This window comes from Camelus dromedarius, chromosome 23 (genome assembly GCF_036321535.1).
Source record: "Camelus dromedarius isolate mCamDro1 chromosome 23, mCamDro1.pat, whole genome shotgun sequence".
NCBI lineage: Eukaryota > Metazoa > Chordata > Mammalia > Artiodactyla > Camelidae > Camelus > Camelus dromedarius.
The window spans coordinates 27189079-27202389 of NC_087458.1; the positions used below are offsets into that span (position 1 = coordinate 27189079).

A 13311-nucleotide genomic window follows, 5' to 3' on the forward strand; every position below is an offset into this window, starting at 1 on the left:
TTGGAGGATATCTAAATGTGTGCAGCAGTCAAGGACGGGAGCTTGGAAGAAAGGTGAGAGCCAGAGATACAGATTTCGGGTTCATCCTGGTCCACCATGGATGTTTGGGGAGGATTTGAGTGTGCTGTTAGATGGTAGTTGAAGCTGTGGAACTGATTGCTGTCTGTACAGAGGCAGGTGAGGGAAACGGCAGTACATCAGAGTGCATGTTAGTATCTCAACATAATAAAAGCTATTTATGACAAACCTGCAGCCAGCATAACACTCAGTGGTGGAAAGCTGCAAGCCTTCGCCCTGAAATCCTCACGGAACAAGACAAGGATGCCCACTCTCACCACTTCTATCCAATATAGTGGTGGAAGTCCTAGCCATAGCAATCGGACAAGAAAAAGAAATAAAAGGGACCCAAATTGGAAGAGAAGAGGTAAAACTGTCATTATATGTGGATGTCATGATGCTATATATAGAAATCCCTAAAGGCTCCACACAGAAACTACTAGAGCTGATAAAAGAATTCGGCAAGGTAGCAGGATACAAGATCAACATACAGAAATCAGTGGCATTTCTTTGCACTAACAATGAAATATCAGAAAAGGAAAGTAAAGAAACAGTCCCTTTTAAAATTGCATCCGGAGCGCATGGGGATTTCCACGCGTCTGTGGTGTATGGTGGTACCTGCATCTGGGGGATCCCCCAAGGATTCTCGCCCCAGACAACCGGAGGGATTATCAGTCTGCCAGAGATCCACATGGCGGTGATATACCCTCAGATCAGAACACTGTAGTATCATGATGGCAGATAACTGCTGACATTTCCTGGCTTGTCATATGCCCGTGCAGTCCTAGGCACATAAACCAGAGCAAGCTCTTGATCTTCTCAGTAACTCTGAAATAGACATTCCCGTCATGTCAGGTCTACAGGTAAGGCGCAGAGGCTAAGTCACTTCAGTCAGTCACAGCACAGGGTTTCAGACCCAGGCAGCCTGGCCTCGGAGTCCATGCTTCCTAACCACCGCCCCTGGCTGCCTCTGGAGACACACATTGCACTTCAGGATGTGATCCTACAGGTGACCTTAGGGACTTGCTTCTCATGTCTGGTTCATGCCCCGTCCCTTGTTAAATGAAGCTACCTTTTTTTGGTCTTGTTTAATTTTTCTTCATATAGGAAAACACACAACCACTACTTAATCTTGTCAGTTTCCAGTTCTGAATGGTAAACTCAAAACCGTTCTGATGTACAGCCTTTTTCTGTGTTCATTTCTGGGACTTTATAGCTGTTTCATTCTTTTTGTTTGTTTGTTTCATTCTTTTGAGTGTCTCTTCTCTCCTCAGGTGTAAGTGTAACGGACACGCAAGTGAGTGTGTGAAGAACGAGTTTGACAAGCTGGTGTGTAACTGCAAACATAACACTTACGGGGTGGACTGTGAAAAGTGTCTCCCCTTCTTCAATGACCGGCCCTGGAGGAGGGCGACTGCCGAGAGTGCCAGCGAATGCCTGCGTGAGTGCCCCTTGGCGTCCACCTGCTAGATTGTCTTGAGGATGTCCAGGGGTGGGAGAAGGAGTGGGTGACTTCCTTTGATTCCTCCCTGAAACGAAAAGTCTGAAAGGCAGTGCTTCTTCCATAATTTGAGAGCATAGAACAACAAGCTGCATGCAACTGTCCATAAACATAAACTGCTGGTTTTATATTTTCTTCTTGAAAACGCATCACAGAGAAGGGAGCAGCATCTTCAAGGTTCAGCCTTTTGCTTAGATCCAAACCCCGGGCCGGTGTAGCCTGCTCTACAGTACAGTGTCTCTAGTCTTGTCTTTGTTGCCCTTTTTTAAAATCCTCTTCTTCCTACCGATGCTCATTTACTCAAGCAACCAGGTTGTTGATTCACACGCGTCAAGTATGATGAGTTCTAGACCAAGACTGCCTTCAAAAGATTATTTATCAAAGTTACTTTTTCTTTATCTCACTGAAGAGCACAGCGGGGGAGGGTTTTCCCCCTTCCGTCATGCAGAGGTGGGTGGCTTTGAGAGGAAGAGCAGAGCCTAGTGTTCCTAGGAAAGGGTAAAATGAAAAATAGTACGCCGCGTGTATTCCTTCATAATATCTTGGTTTATTCTGAAGAGAGAGGAGTCTCAGGAGAAAAACTGTGAAACCATGTCATCATGATTTGCCAAGGACTTAAAAATAAAGCATCTGTAATTTTCTTAAGTCCTTATAAATATTCCTCATCACACTCTCCTGGTTATAAAGGGAATAAGGAGGAAGACACTCTGAACTTGCAGGAATTATTGACAGAAACCTGGAGAAAGGACCAGCATCTTGACTCATGACTGTTTCCACGAGCTTCCTACAGCAGATTTTCTCGTTCATCTCTTCTTTTCTTAACAAATCCCTGATTTTAAGATAAATTTTATAGCCTCCCCTGGCATTCCTAAGCACTTCCTTGAATCTTTAATTCTTTTACTGAACTGTAGTATCCACTGTTGGAAGCTTCGTGATAAATGCTGATAAAAGAAAGAATGAAATACTCCTGAGATGTGACATTTACATAAATGTACACGTGTGCTTGGAAAGTAATCTGCTTAATGATGTCATATTTTGAGTCTGTCCAGAAACATCATGGGAACATCATGGGAAAAACAGGTGTAACATTGCCAGCTTCTCATTAGCAAATGAACTGAATACAGCAGCTAACGGGCTTTGATGAGGAGCTAAGCCAGTTTGCTTTCCTCTTTGGTCCCTTCAGCACCGTGACCCCTCAAAGCGTGCAGTTTCTGGCGTATGTCAGGATACTGGGGCTAGGGAAGGAAAAACGACAGCTGCCTCCCTCTTACCAGCTGGGGTGGGAGCCACGGCACCTGCTCTAATGGTGGGTTAGGGCAGTGCAGCTGTGGGAACTGTTCGTCCTCATGGTTTCCAGGCACCAGACCATGTAGGTGCGATGGGCTGTGCGGGTGGCGAGATACTCTAGGGAAGCTTAAACAAAGAGACGGAGCTACTAAAGAAATGAAAGGGAGCTTTAAAAGTTACTTAACACCACCCTAATTCTTGGTGCCAGTGATTCAAGTTTCTAAAGAGTTTTCAAATGCAATGATACGAAAGAATTGATTGTAAACGAAGGAAGGGGAAAAATACGTATATTCAAACATTTTTTTAAAAAGCAGCAACTTCCTGCTCTGTCTGAAATCAAATAAAATTTTATTTTTATTTAGTGCTCAAGATACTGCCTGTACTTGGGGGCAGAATCAGTAATTTGAAGAAAATCATCTTAATGTAAACATAATAAAGAAATTTAGTGACCACAGGTACTTGTTCTTGAAATACGCTTGTGCCCTGTAGGGAATAGAGTCACTTAGCAGGTGACGCATTTGGCGTTGTGGCTTCCTGGTGGATGGACGTACCTAGCAGGTAGAGAGTTCCCTTCAGTTCTGCTTCCGTCCACAGAGGCACTAATTTTAACCCACGTGTCTCAGATTACCCCAGTCTGGGCCAGGAGTTCATATCTAATGCATTTGAATTGTCTGAGCCCTGAAAAGTTAAGATAAATTGAAGCCTGCGTATAAATTGGCCCCTTGTGCTTGGACTTGGCATCGGAATGAGGGATAAAGATTCAGAAAAATCGTAAGCTGACTTGGCTCTTTCTTGTATACGTACAACTACCTGGAGATTCTTTTCTAAGTACAAGAATTCTTCATGTTTTATGGTGGTGCTGTCTTTTGATAAGGATGAGTATTTCTTGGGAGGCCAGTAACCTGGCTGTACAAACCCTTTGCTGACAGACATGCTGGTTTTGTTTTCTGATGAAGAAAGCATCTGGTGCTCATTCTTACTGTCCGTCACAGAGGTGTGGGAAATTACGGTTCGGTTTTCTTTGAGTGTCTTTAAACTGCCGTTTGTATAGGAACATGGACCTGATTTAACTTGATGTTTTGGCCAACAGCCTGTGACTGCAATGGCCGATCGCAAGAGTGCTACTTTGACCCTGAGCTGTACCGTTCCACTGGCCACGGTGGCCACTGTACCAACTGCCAGGATAACACAGACGGAGCCAACTGTGAGAGGTGCAGGGAGAACTTCTTCCGCCTCGGGAGCCGGGAAGCCTGCTCTCCCTGCCACTGTAGTCCTGTTGGTAAGTGACAGGCAGCGTCTGCTTCCGCCTGATGGGGGGGGAAGACAAAATAAGCGTTCCCTGTGCCCTCAGGAAATAGAGCTTTGTTTCCTGGGGGTTTGCACAGGTTAAGGACGGAAGAGTGCACATCGAGTAACATGTCAATGGTTCAGATCTGCCTCCGCTCTCTTTAACCAAGTCAAGCTTTCAGATGACTTTCTGGTGTTTATAAAAGGGTTGGCCTGAGTAATGGTTGTGTAAATAATTAGCAGTAAGATCACAGAGGCCATTTGAACTTTGGCTGTAAAAGGTGAGCTGCTTCGTGAGTTCTTCCTTGTTACTGATTTTGTTTAGTCTAACCTCCTTGGAAGGCTGAACTTTTTTCAGCCCATTGGTGGTGTTCAGAGAAGCAGAGTTCTCTTAGTCCATTCTGCTTTTTCAAGAGTTTTAACTTTATTTTTGTCATTCATGCCTGTATATCCTTAAATCTACACACAGGCCATGAGGAGTCTGTGTTTGTCCACGAAGCAGTGACTGGTTTTGTGTGCAGTTTATCACTGGATACAGGGTGTTAGTTAGTTAGCGTTTTTCAACAATTATGAGTAGATTCATCTTAAGGTACATGTCTGAAAAGTTTAAATGTCATGATTTAAAGGGGTATGGTTTTTATAATATCGCTAATATATGGAATCTAAAAAAAAGATTCAAATGAACTTATTTACAAAACAGAAACTCACAGACAGAAAACAAATTTATGGTTACCAAAGGGGAAGGGGTGAGGATAAATTAGGACTTTAGGGTTCACAGATACTAACTACTATATATAAAATAGATAAACACCAGAGTCCTACCGTGTAGCACAGGGAACTATATTCAGTATCTTGTAATACCTATAATGAAAAAGAATATGAAAAAGAATATGTGTGTATAACTGAATCACTCTGCTGTACACCATATAGTAACACAACATTTTAAATCAACTATACTTCAATTAAAAAAAAGGGGGGGTATGATTTTGAGAGAGCTATGATTTAAAATTTGATCTTTATTCTCTTGGTAACCATCTAGATATTGAAAACCAGTCTACATACTGGTTTTCAAGTATTGCTTTTAGTTACCAGTTTTCTTTCTTTGAGGCATTAATTTTATTTACATACCTGGTTGACAAGGAGCTCTTTAAATCCCAGGATCTCTCAGCACACAGTGTGATAGCTACGGCCGATGCAGCTGTAAGCCAGGAGTGATGGGTGACAAGTGTGACCGTTGCCAGCCTGGGTACCACTCTCTCACCGAGGCCGGGTGCAGGTAAGATTGTTCAAAACCAGAGGAAGGGGGCAGACTCCAAATGGAGCTGATTCTTAATGGATCTTGAGGCTTACTTGCAGCAGTATGAACATTTTCCCCCATAATAATTGTCACCAAATTTTAAGTTTTCTTCTAGCTGTAAATGATGAGCCAGGATTGTTTGTACAGAGATTAAGTGGAGTTTTCAATGTCTAAATGTGATGGGTATCCTTGATTGAAACCAAATCCAAATATAAAAGTAACTTTAGGATTCATTTTGCTGTTATGTATTCCTTAAAAAAAAAAATCTATTAACAGGCAAAACAAAAGATTGACTGTAAGAGTGGACTTCCTTTATCTTTCCTCTTCTTTCACTGTTTTTCTCCATTTTCTGTCCAACAGGCCATGTGCCTGCAATCCTTCCGGCAGCACAGATGAGTGTAACGTTGAAACGGGAAGATGTGTTTGCAAAGACAATGTCGAAGGCTTCAATTGTGAGAGGTAGCGCATTTCTCTAGCTGTGTTGTGTTCTCTCTGTTAGCATATTTCAGGTACCCAAAGCACTGATTGTGTCTTCATCTTTTTCAGATGCAAACCTGGATTTTTTAATCTGGAATCATCTAATCCTAGGGGTTGCACACCCTGCTTCTGCTTCGGGCATTCTTCTGTCTGCACAAATGCCGTCGGCTACAGTGTTTACGCCATAACTTCTACCTTTCAGATTGGTAACGTAGACCTCTCCTTCTCCCCTGGAATTGTCCATCTAGACTTACAGTGTTTAAAAAAATCAGTAACTCTGAGGATTTTTGGAAGGTGTCAACATTTTGGTTTTTAATGTACATGATTTTTCTTGTATGGCTTTCTAATTTAATGAAAACATATATAAATGATTTTAGAATTTACCATAGTGAGTATAAATGTATAAAATAAAGCAAAATACAGCTCAAAGGGTACAGCATGTATAGATACTCTTGTAGCCTCCATTTATTCAAAAACCTTTGTTGATGACTTTCTGTATATATTTTGTGGTACACAGAGGACTGGAATTCAGGATGTTTATAAAGTAATGGCACCTGTGTTTTCATCCTCTCCTTGCAGACGAGGATGGGTGGCGTGCCGAGCAAAGGGATGGCTCTGAAGCATCACTGGAGTGGTCCTCAGAGAGGCAGGACATCGCTGTCATCTCAGACAGCTACTTTCCTAGGTACTTCATTGCTCCTGGTAAGTACGGCTAGGGCGGGCGCTGGCCTGGGGTGTGCGCCTGTCTGTTTCAGTCTCATGTTCCCACTCCCTGTTTGTCTGCCTTGCAGCGAAGTTCTTGGGCAAGCAGGTGTTGAGTTATGGTCAGAACCTCTCCTTCTCCTTTCGCGTGGACAGGCGAGACACTCGCCTCTCTGCAGAAGACCTTGTGCTTGAGGGAGCTGGCCTGAGAGTGTCTGTGCCCCTGATCGCTCAGGGCAATTCGTATCCGAGTGAGACCGCCGTGAAATACGTCTTCAGGTAGGACAGTTTTTTGTTTGTAAAATCTGACTTGACCAGAGTTTTCTTTATCTTTATAAAGTGGTTTCTTTATCCAAGCTCATCAGGCCTCAAGGTGTATATTGAAGAAAAACTTCTGGGTTCCCAAGGTGACTTTGTGAAAGGCAGTCTGCCCTTCCAGTTGTACTGTGAAAACAACAGACGCATTGCTGACCTGGTTAGATTGGCAGAGCAAGGCGCTGGTGGCAGAAACGAGTGAGACGTGCTTTCTCACTTCTCAGAATTGTCCTCACAGAGATTAACGTGGCCACTCCCTCCTCTCCAGGCTCCACGAAGCGGCAGATTACCCTTGGAGGCCTACTCTTACCCCTTTCGAGTTTCAGAAACTCCTGAACAATTTGACCTCCGTCAAGATCCGTGGGACGTACAATGAGAGAAGTAAGTTGTGATATGATTTAGGAGAATCGTTCAGGAAGATGGTTAAGTAGGAGGAAGTTAAGTACCTCTGAAGTCCTAATACTGTAACACTGATCCTGAAGAAGTGGTATAAATGTCTTCATTATATGTGAATTGTGTATAAAAAATAAGGCATTTTTAAACTACTTTTAAGGACCTGGAGAAAATGAGCCAAAATTAATAAATAGTGTTGTTTTGTAGTGAATAAGCCCTATTGAGGTTGCATGATATATAAATTGATTCTTCTAAGACTCCCAAATAGAATTCTGCTGGCTCTCATTTTTTTGTTCCTTGCTCTGTAAATTACCAAGCCCTTTCAACTAAATTGTCTCCATTATGAAAAATTAAAAATTACTGAATGAACATTTGTTATAATTTTAGATAAACAAAGTTATTTTTAAATGTGCCTTTAAAGATTTCTTTCTCCTATAAATTTTTTCTAATGAAGACCTTTTTCTGTAGAAAGGTGCAGCTCTCTGGGGGAGAGGAGTCAGGATGGTGGTGTGACATTGGAAATGGCATCGCAGCTTGGATGTGTTGTTTTTTGAGATGCCTACATGGATGTCCAGATGAAAATGTCTTATAAATAGTTAGAAGTATGGATGGGGCTTAAGAAGATGTCAGGACTGGAGGTCTGGAATTGAAGGTTGTCAGTGTAAGGGCAATAATTTTTAAACTTGAAAATATGACTGAAAAAAAAGTATTGAAACTGAAGTTAGATTGCAGTGTTTTGATAAGTTTGAAGGTGAAGATGTAAAATAAAGGTTTTTCTTTTAAGAAGTTTGGCTGAAGGGAAGGAAAAGAGATGGACTGTAATTCGGGAGTAGGCACAAGACTGAAGACTACCTTTAGGGCATAGAGACATAATGTTTAGAGTTGAAAGTGCATTAACCAGTGGAGAGTTATCTCATGATCTAATGGCTGAAAAAAGCCCATGAATATATTAAAAGTTAACTAAGTTTGGGGTAGTCATGAAAGAGATGTCCTTTGGCCTCAGGTTGTCAATTTCTAAGAATTACATAATTAACAAGTGATATTTCATAATGTGGGGAAATACACTTGAAGGTAAGACTGCAAGAGGCAGGGGTGGGAGGGAAATGAAGGGGACCTGTGGTGATACAGTCAAACCTGCCGCCTGCATGGGGCGCTGCTGCCGAGCCTGTCACGTGCCCTGTCAGGCTGGAGGAACCGCTGGGCTAAGCCAGTATATGGCTTTCTCTATTTTACTCTCTTCTGGAAACGGGAAAGCATTGTGATACACGGCATAATGGCGTTGTAGTAATTATGTATTTGCCAAAGTAGCCCTGGTTATCAGAACTTGGTTACGTACTTTTGTGGTTTTATGTAGAGCCAAGAACATAACTGAGTGGTTCCGGTTGACTGGTGCTTCTCCTGCTTTCTTACCCTGAACTCTGCAGTCAGTACCTGCTTTGTGGCAAAGAGAACAAAAACATGGCTTCATGGCTACAGCCCTGAACCCTTCTTGTTCCCACATTCCTCTTTTGTCTTTTTCTGCCCCAGATTGTTGCCTTATGCTTTTCATTTTCCACATTGGTGACTGAGAGAGCTGTAAAATCCAACACATCTCTGTGTGTGTACATGCGTGTGCATGTGCATAAAAAATACAGATGTACTGGGCCGCCATTCCACATGCTTGGCACCGAGTACCACCTGATTGTTCTAAATGCAGTTTCTGGTTGTCTCCTTCAGTAAATGAATTAAGCTAATGGCTGACTGGCTCTGACACTCTTTAGCATTACTGACTTTTCGTGAGCTTTTGGAAGACGGAAGCCAGTTCAGTGTCCTCTTTTCCACGCCATACACAGGTGCTGGGTATTTGGATGACGTCACCCTGGCCAGCGCTCGCCCTGGGCCCGGGGTCCCTGCAACTTGGGTGGAGTCCTGCACCTGTCCCGTGGGCTACGGAGGGCAGTTTTGTGAGACGTGCCTCTCAGGTTACAGAAGAGAAACTCCGAGCCTCGGGCCATACAGTCCATGCGTGCTTTGTACCTGCAATGGACACAGTGCGACCTGTGACCCCGAGACAGGTGAGGAGGTGATCTTTGGGGGCTGCCAGACCTACGTTCTCCTTAGCGGCAGGAAATGCTCGTTGTTACTTGCTCACGCCCTTGCCTGTTTCCTCACACCCGCTCTCCAAACAGGTGTCTGCAGCTGCAGAGACAACACAGCCGGGCCGCACTGTGAGAGGTGCGGTGACGGCTACTACGGGGACTCCACCCTGGGCACCTCCTCGGACTGCCAGCCCTGCCCGTGTCCCGGGGGCTCCAGCTGTGCCGTCGTCCCAAAGACACAGGAGGTGGTGTGCACCAGCTGCCCCACGGGCACCACCGGTATGCCTGCTCTCCTCGCAGAGGCACCTTGCGGGGAGGGCTTTGGAGCTTTTTGGATTTTCTTGCTTGGTTCAGTGATTGGTTTTCCTAGTAGGCAGAAGTTTTGTAGGAAACAGGTTTATTATGGATTCATAAAATGCGTATCAGACACTAATAATGATGGCTAACACGCTTGTGGCCAGGTGCTTCTCGAAGCACTTTAACCTCTACTGCCTCGTCAGTCCTCACAACCCTCCGAAGTGGCTTCTTCTGTTGTCCCCAGGTGACAGCTAAGGAGACTGAGCACAGAGACGCTAAGTCACAGGTCCGAGGCTGGTCATCGGAGGAGCTGGAATTCCGGCCCAGGCATTTTGGCTCCAGAGATGATGGTCATTGCAGTATCTTCTCCATTATAAGATGAGAATCAAAACTCGATTTTTAGATTGTGAGGCTTCCCTGGGATTCTTAAGTAAAGTGGCAGTTTTACAATTCTTTAAATTCTTTCTCTAAATTGTCCTTTCAGTGTATCAGAGCCTATCACCTTTAGTTGGGAAGAAATATTTTTATAGCTTTGGATAGACCTCTGTTCCCATTCTCCGAGTTTCTTTCTTTTTGATAAGAACATGAAACTAGACCTTTCCTAGCTACTCAAGGAACTGCCTGTGCTGATTGACAGGAGACGGAGGCTCACTGGTGAGCCTCGTCTCCCAGTGACGTAAGCCTCCGCATCGTGGGGAGGTTCTGGCCAGGCTTCGGATACAGCCTTGACTCTATTACCAGCTCTTTGGTCACAAGATAATGCTGCAAAACATGAACATAAGTGAAAAAAAAAAACAAAACACGGAGCTAATAATCTATCTCCTGTGTCTCGTCAAAACATTCTTTAATCATTGGGAAACATGAAGACTCTCCATCTTCCTTCCACTTCTCCCCGGCCCCCCACGCCGGGCATAAGGGCAGTGCCACACAGAGAAATCCAGTCATTTGCTGAAGATGGTTGAGGAAATGAGTAGAAATTAGTGTAAAATTTCATATTTTTGACTAGTTTGTGCTTTTTTTTTTTTTTTTTTTTTTTAAAAACAGTGGCCCAACAGGGTCTGTTACAGACAGTTTTCCAGCCTGTTCCCCACCACCCACTCCTGCACTTGTCACTCTCCCCCAGCCCTCCTGGGCGTCTTGTAGTCCCTCCAGCGTGCCTGACTCTGGCCGGCCACGTGCTGTCCTTTCCCCGGAGTGCTGACCTGACTCTCTCCTACCCAGATCTCGCTTTTCTTAGCCAACTCTGGTCTCTTCTGTGCGGTTGGGTTGAAACGTCCCTCTCCTGGGGTGGTTTTCTCAGTGAGTGCCCTGCCCTGCCCTCCTGCCCCAGGTTCTCAGGGCCCTTTGCTCTGCTACCACAGTGCGCAGTAGGCGTCCCATGGGCAGTGTCTGCTCTCGGAAGTGCTTAATAGAACATTTTGATGAGCGAGCCCTGTACTCATTCTGTGTCTCACTGGACAGGGAACTGAGACACCTCAGCATCTCAGAGTCATTCTCCTGTCTGTACTAAACAGGGCAAGTGGTGAAGTGACACTTCTGGGGGTGCTTCGTGGAGGGAGAGCGTGTCCTGTGGGAGATCTCAGAAAACGCCATAGACAGGCACGAATCAGATGCTTCTCAGACAAGACTTGTGAAATACACAGTTGATCCTTGAGCAGCACAGGTTTGAACTGCTCAGGTCTGAACTGCGTGGGTTCGCTTACACACGGGTTTTTTCAGTAGTAAGTACTACAGTGTTGTGATCCCTGGTTGGTCAAACCCATGGATGCAGAGGAACTGCAGATAGGGGGAGCTGGCCAGCTGTAAGTTGCATATGGATTTTTGACTAGCAGTCAACGCCTGCTTCGTTCAAGGGTCACCTGTGTGTGTTTTGTTAGTTATCACCTGGTTTGAAGGGAATGACCCATAGCAGTGCTTGAGGACGTTAATTAGAACATAGAGGTCTGCATGGAAACAGCACAGACCCACAGACCCTGTGAGAAATTATGCCATCGCTTCTTATGTTCCTATACGCTGCTGTACTTTTTTTCATAGAAGTTTTCAACAACTTGTTATTTCCATGTTTATGTATTTCTGCATTGCCTGTCTCCCCCTCCACTCCTCCACCTGCAGCTTAAGCTCCAGGAGAGCAGGGACTTTTGTCTCAGAATAATGTTTGGCACATGTGTTTGTAAATATCTGTTGAATAAATGAGTAGAGATCGCAGATACAAAGTAAGATGTTTCTCATGTAGACAGCTATTGAAGACTGTGAGTAACTGCTGATAGTCACTGAGACCTTCACGCATGGTATGCTTATGCTTCTAAGTTAATACTGAAAACAGTCTTTTGAGATAAATTAGGAATAATCTATTTTCAACAAAGTGTTTTGAGTGCATGGCTTTGGGCATATGAAGATGAATGAAGGATGGTCCCTAGTCTTCAGGGTCTGAAGGTGGGGAGGAAGGCACAGGTCATTTCAATACAGTGTGGTTAGTTTAGATACAGGAATGCACACAAGATGCTAAAGGGGAAGAAAGATGCCTCTCCCAGTGCTGGAGGGGTAATAAGGGAAACCAAGGCTAAAAGAAGTCTGTAACTTACTCGAGGTCATGTAAGTAGGACTTGTATCTACATCCGAGACCCTACGACAAAGGGGTAGACCAGCTGCACTTGTGGAGGGTCCTTTGCAATGACAGCTTCTCACGGGCGACCATGTAGCTCTGTTTTAGGTTTTCCAGCGGATTTTTTATTAAGTTTTATTTAAAATAGGTTTTAAGACATTTTAAATATGGATCATATCTAGACTAGCTAAATTATCTGAAGAAAAAGGAGAACTGAAATGCTGTCTTAATTCTAATCTGGAGAAGGATCGTGGGTGAGTCTGGAACCTGTTTACGTCAGAGGCAAGCAGTGCCGCTAGCGCCCTGCCTCCCTCAGCGTCCTGTGCCTTTGCCTCCTGCCCCGCCCCCGGCCACGCTTCCTGCTGCCGCGTCAGCGGGCCCTGCTGGCCAAACGCGGTGGTCGGGTTTCAGTGCTCGTCTGACCTGGTCGCTCAGCAGCGCTGGGCGCTGTTGACTGACCGCTCACTTTGCTCATCGTTTTTGTGACATTTTCCTCTCCTCGGTTCCTTCTGCCTCTCTTCTCTCCTCTTGGGTCTCCTTTGATCACTTCCGTTTCTCACCTGAGGGCTCTCATGTCATTTATATTCTCTCCTTAGGTGAGCAAATCTTACCTTTAGGCTTCAAAAACCCTTCTGTGCCTGCAACTGCAAAATCTGTCGTTAGCCCTGACCTCGCTCTCTTGAGCTCTGGCTGCCTACTTGGCAGCCCCGCCTGGATGGTGGGCTGGAAGCCTTCCGTCTGCCCCTCCATATCCGTTCTTCATCTTTCTCCACCCTGATGAGACCCACACGTGCTCCATCAAGTGGCAGCCTCCGTTTGAGTGCAGGCGATGGGAGCACGTGGAGATCAGAGAGGGAGGCAGGGTGCTGAGGGCAGAGAATGTATTCCAAGGCCCCCTCCCTGTAGGGTCCCCGTGGTTTGGTGAACTTAAAGTTCTCAGCTCCTGGCAGGTGGCCTTCTCCAGACAGTCCTCTGTTAGAGATAGAAACTCTTAAGTTCTGGTAACTTCTCTGTTCAC

The 13311-nt window shown here is 44.8% G+C and overlaps 1 protein-coding gene across 1 annotated transcript in view; it reads left to right on the plus strand.

Annotated features, from left to right (window-relative positions):
• LAMC1 (laminin subunit gamma 1) overlaps positions 1–13311 on the plus strand; it is a 119064-nt gene that overhangs the window by 82001 nt on the left and 23752 nt on the right. Inside the window, exons 4-13 of the mRNA XM_010988529.3 lie at positions 1332–1498; positions 3936–4124; positions 5291–5408; positions 5790–5888; positions 5976–6112; positions 6486–6608; positions 6698–6887; positions 7192–7304; positions 9149–9370; positions 9485–9673. Of these exons, the coding sequence (XP_010986831.3) occupies positions 1332–1498; positions 3936–4124; positions 5291–5408; positions 5790–5888; positions 5976–6112; positions 6486–6608; positions 6698–6887; positions 7192–7304; positions 9149–9370; positions 9485–9673 (1547 nt within the window). The remainder of the gene's footprint in view (positions 1–1331; positions 1499–3935; positions 4125–5290; positions 5409–5789; positions 5889–5975; positions 6113–6485; positions 6609–6697; positions 6888–7191; positions 7305–9148; positions 9371–9484; positions 9674–13311) is intronic.